General features: G+C 38.7%; 1 protein-coding gene across 1 annotated transcript; it reads right to left on the minus strand.

Annotated features, from left to right (window-relative positions):
* Positions 1-1,187: 1,187 nt before the first annotated feature.
* Positions 1,188-4,900, minus strand: LOC104601051 (suppressor of disruption of TFIIS-like). Its single transcript, XM_010264241.3, has 9 exons — positions 4,663-4,900; positions 3,223-3,297; positions 3,069-3,134; positions 2,883-2,980; positions 2,755-2,792; positions 2,550-2,637; positions 2,134-2,451; positions 1,605-1,670; positions 1,188-1,496 (listed from the first exon to the last, which is right to left on the minus strand). The coding sequence occupies exons 2-9, from the start codon at positions 3,281-3,283 to the stop codon at positions 1,341-1,343; spliced, it is 891 nt and encodes a 296-aa protein (XP_010262543.1). The 5' UTR covers positions 3,284-3,297; positions 4,663-4,900; the 3' UTR covers positions 1,188-1,340.
* Positions 4,901-5,545: the final 645 nt, after the last annotated feature.

Consider the following 5,545-nt stretch of genomic DNA (forward strand, 5'->3'; position numbering starts at 1 on the left):
CGAAAGCCGAAAATAGACTCGCATGACCAAAAAAAATCAACTTTCCAGTAAAGCTATGGTAGGAAGCTTCTCCGAAGCGGTTCAATCACGCATAAGCCCTCCCTTAATAACAATTATATTGACAACGACAATAAATTTTAGAAACATTTTAAATATGTGTAATATTTATTTAATATTTATAAACCATTCTCACCAATATATAAATTAATCATTCAACATCCATGTACGTACATATACATGCACATAGGCTGGCATCATTCTCCTTTAGCCCATGCACATACATTGAACCAAGACACACCCGTTTAAGCTATAGAGTGCAATCATGGATGATGAGCAAATACTCTATGGGAGGACAAAGGATTTCAACGTTGTACCAATTAAGTCTGAAAAGCTTTCCCTGCAAATCATTTCATCTGGTAAGGGCCTCCATTTCTGAGAGAAATTAAAGCTGCAATAGCTAGCTTCAAGTTCATTTTGCAGCTTTGAGTTTCCACAGCCCCACAGCTTACTAAAAAGCATGCATTCAAGAGGAGTTACAGCCTCACAGGTATAGGTATATATATGGGTGGTCTTTGCTTTGTAAGAAGCACAAATAATTGAACAATGAACAGTGTTGGTTTGGCTCAGCTGCAGGATGCGTGGAAGATTATTTATTGCATGATACATGGACAGGGGATGATGATAGTTTATGTGGATGATGATGATCCATGCGCATCACAAGTCTCTCACTAAGAATGTGTGTGTCTATGGCTATATTATATAGTCCATTCCAGCTTCACTTTAACTGTTATTTTTAATAATATATCCTTTTATCTATCTCGAATTATTAATTTGTCATTAAGTCTCGTGGCTCTTGTTTTATTTTATTGATCTTATCTTGATGGATTATTAAAAATAAAAGAGACCAGTAAAGGCAAAAAATAGAAATCTCTGACTCTGTCTCGTTAATAAACAATGACTTCTCGAGCTTGACATAGTCTTTTCACCCTTTCCGTTATTTGCCAACCCAGAACGTACGACTCTGGCTACTGGCAAGCAAAGATGAGGCCAATATCTAAAGAGCGAAACGGAGAAAGCATCAAATAGAGGAAGTTATAATAATTAGAGAGAGCGCAGGTGGTCGGTGGCAATGGACGCTACGTGAAGTGAAACACCAAGCTCAAAGCCGAAAAAGTAAACCTAAAAAAGGTGGAAATAGGAGTTTTTTTTTATTAAATGATCATGACCTATCTTACAGTATTACAGATTTACAGCATCAACTTCACAGGACATAACGAAACTAGACACAGAGCCAAACACATATTTTCTTTCTACATATATATTATTTTTTATGCCATCACCTACGCTGTCACGGATGTCTCTATCGCAACCTTGCCGGAATACCTGACCTTCTCCGACTTCTCTTCGGCTTCCCAGAGTTCCGGCAAGGCTTCCCTGATGTTGTGAATGCTCTCTAATGCAAAATCTGCACCTTTGGTTCTATGAGAAGTTCCCACCTGCACATTAGAGTTGGTAGGATTAAAATCAGCTCGGTGGGAAATACTGAAATAGAATCCTCCCCATTTAAGGCCATAGTCATGCCACAGATTTTTCAGGTGACTTACCAGCACAGTATGAAGACCCACACGTTTTCCTGATTGTATGTTACGGACACTATCTTCAAAGAACATCTGAAAGAGAAAGAATTCACTCCAATCAGCATATGAATATGCTTTCTGTGCAAGAAATGTTTGAAAAGAAAGACAAATTCTACTTCTCGAGGAATATAATCACCCCGTAAGACTGTAAAGGCAAGGCTTTCAAACTCACTATTTAATGGTTCTGCCTTTTTTTAATTTGTAAATGGTAGCCACTGTTACATTTCTTCCCATGATCAAGAAAGAAATGGATGAACGGTTCAGGCATACATCCATGGATTCAATGCTTTACAACCATAGTTGGGTCAATATTTTAGTCAAACAATTCACCAGAAGATCCGACAGAACAGAACGTCAATTCTGTTGGTATGTAGATATAGACCAGGCTTTGTGTTTTACCTGACAGGAACCTACGAGAAACCCTGCCCCTTTCCCTCCAAAAAAGAAACAAAATTTATAGATCCACTGATTTCTCGCTATTATTTGATTATCTTACCGTTCTTTGGGGATTGATGTTGGCTATCTTCAGTGCTCTTTCAATGGCACTTTCAGATGGCTTGCAGACAATTGGTGTCTTTGGCAGTTCTGATCCAGCATGAGCCTGAGAAAAGTGACCAATAATGTCAAAGTATTCAGTGCAGGCAGTGGTAGTTGGTTTTGAATCTCCGAACTCAGACGCATCCTCATCGTCAGAAACTGAGTGCTTGTGTGTTGGATTCAGGGTCTCAAAGCAAATAATCCCTTCAAAACAGTCCTCCAATCCAAGTTTTCTAAGAACTTTGGCAGCGTGGATCCTATCTGCGTTTGTGAATATCTGTTTTACAGGGAAGGGAAGATGTTAATCAGAAGAAAGCTTGGCAGATAAGCTATACAGAGGAGTAGAGGACTTTCCATTAGAGATATGGAACTTACAACTTTCCGAATAGGTAGACTTAGCAAGAGATTCCTTAGAACAGGGTCTGGTTTTAGATTTTCATATGGTAATCTTCCATGAACAAAACTGTAAAACAGGACAGAGGAAGGTCATACTCATATCACCTTGGTAATCGATATACAGAACAAAAGAAACACAGCAACAAAGAAGGTAAAAAAAGGAAAGGAAGGAGAAAATTGTTACCCGTGGTAATCATCATAATCAAAGTCATATCCGATGGCCTGCAAGAAAAAACAAAAGATAGAATTCATAAATGGGTTATTTGTATATTCTTGTTTAGAATATTATGGGCAGGAGGATAAAAGGCGTACCCTGAGACCTGCCATTGTTGTTCCATAGTTCTTGTACAACAGATTACACATATCAGGGATTTTGCTCTGCTCTATGCCAAGCTTTTGAACCATATAATCTAGGAAGAGGCATCCACGGGAAATTCATCAGCAGAGGCAATTTAATGATTTGTAATTAGTTGAAAAACAAGCACTGTGTATGCATACCTTCAATGTTCTTGCGGCATTCCATTGCCAAACCAGAACTCAGGGGATAAAGGGTATCATCCAGGTCTGAAATATAAAACCCAATATGAATTAAACTCATTTTGCTAACAGTTCACTTTGACAACCAAAAATCCAGGTAAAAAAATAACGTTACCAAAGAGAAGGCAGTCATATTTAGGTCTCTGAGCTTGTTGATATCGGCCCTCGTATTCCATTTTTAATTAAGAAGCTTCACAATAGAACAGAGGTATGTTAGAACCAGTATAAGATGGACATGAATCCATGATAACACTAGAATAATCGTCCTGATTTCCAGAATTCTATCATGTTTTTGCAAAATCATCAAGTCTTGACAGCATTAACTCAGATTTCCACTATAAGATTAAAGGAGCCAAGACAACCCTTGAACCGGTACTGGGTGAATTAAAAAAAAATAATAATAATTCGAGTTGAGTTGAATATAGTTCTGAGACTCTGGAACTCAAAAGAACTAATTAAATATTAGAAGTTCAGTTCAGCCGCCAATCACTCAAAAGAACTAATTAAATGATATATTTTTATCAAAACAAAAGGAGGAACTTCATGCAAAGGAAATGTGCTTTTTACATAACAATACTACTTAAAAAAATGAAATACAACTCAGACCACACTTGCGCTAAGCTTTTGGCATATAAAGCTGTATATTAAAAAATGGCTGAAACTGAAAGGAAGCTACTAGGAAAGGTCGAGGAGGGTCATTTGACGTGGTTGATTCTTGAGTCTCATATATCAACCTCAAATCTGTCGAGTGGTTGAGATTGGAGGCATGGTGGGCCTGAAAGATTCAGAGGAAAGACTTCTCCGTTCACCACCACCTTCAATCTCGACCTTGGTCTGTATGTGATCTCATCTCCTATGCTTTATAAAGAAAAAAATAACAATTCATCACCAGATTAACCCCTTCCTAGAATAAGGTTTCTGAATCAATCTGTTGGTCCAACTAATGAGAAGACAGCCTAAAAATGCCTATAAACTTACAGATATATCAAACAAATACAAGCAAATGGGAAACAATTAACTGAAAGCACATGAAGCGGAAAAAGACGAAAGAAAGAAAGAGACCCAAAATAATAATCCAGTTCATAATCCGCAATTTATACTAGAACAAATGAAGCGGGAAACCTAAAAGGCTAAAACATGCAAGGGCGAGGCTTCGAGTGATGAACACCATATGAAGCAATAACTTAGATTCATGATCATAAAATGAAAGCCTCCCAAATATAATAGGATTATTTTGTCCTCCAGATAATTACTAAAAGAGAAAAACACCAGAAGGGAACTTGGTGTTCATTCTATCATCCGGTCCAACACTAAGACCTTTTAAGTAAAGTATTGAATATTAACTCCCAGGAATTGAAGCATGATTACAGAACATAAGTCTTTCTGAATCCCCAAGAGACAAACTACATATTAAAGGTAAATATGAAACATAAAAAAATGAACAAACTTCCAGCATTGAAATCTGTAAGTTCAAAGGGGAAACTCGAACACCACCGCAAGCAAGAAAAAGAAAAAAAAAAGCACCTAAAATTTACATTTCAGGACAATAAAATACCAGTTTCAGATGGCCCAATAGCTGAGAGAAAGCAAAAGAGGGCCAGAGAAGGGGAGAGAGAGAGAGAGAGCAAGAGATGGTGAAATGGAGGATGCAGTAGAGGTGGAACAGAAGCAATGAGCGAGGATGGATGAAGGCGGGAGAGGATGGGGGGAGGAGAAGCGTGGAGGGAGGGGGTTTAAATAGGCAAACCGTTGCTGTCTTTCACTTACCAACGAAAAAAAAAAAATTAAAACGTTGATCAGAAAAATAAACTCCATTGATTAAAGGGTTAAATATGATGAAGGAAGAGACAAGGGGGCCCACCTTGTGTTTGTCCTACATACAATTCATACGTTTCGTACGCCTCACAGCTGTCAAGTTTGTATTCGTAGTTTCTCGACCATTCCCGACGAGTTTTACTTCGACCGGATCTGCTCCTTCATCCTTGCACGAAGGACTCCACAGTCCACTGCAAGGGTGATCGGTGACCGGTGATCACTGCTTCTAGGTACACACGTAAACAACCTTCTCCAGTTCCACCATCCCGCATTTAATGGTAGATTTCACAAGTCATCGAACCCTTGTATGACCTCTACAGAACACTGATGAAGTTTTCACTTTTATTGGCTAACATAGCCGGATGTACAAAACCTGTTTCTAGTATATCCCACCCTTGAGGCATTGACCCATTACCCCACCCCACCCGGTTCCCGCGGAATTCGTGGGCTTCAATTCGGATTTGATCATCAGAGAACCATCTGTCCGTACTTTTTCGATAAAGATATCCTCAATATACGGCTGCATGGGGCTGTCAGGACGGTGTGAAGATGAATATCAGTAGGTGGACCAAATCCGATTTAATGATGTTCAACTTGTATGTTACGAAATGACTCTAAGGCTC

Source organism: Nelumbo nucifera, chromosome 2 (assembly GCF_055504915.1).
Source record: "Nelumbo nucifera cultivar China Antique chromosome 2, China Antique-T2T, whole genome shotgun sequence".
NCBI classification, from domain to species: Eukaryota; Viridiplantae; Streptophyta; class Magnoliopsida; order Proteales; family Nelumbonaceae; genus Nelumbo; species Nelumbo nucifera.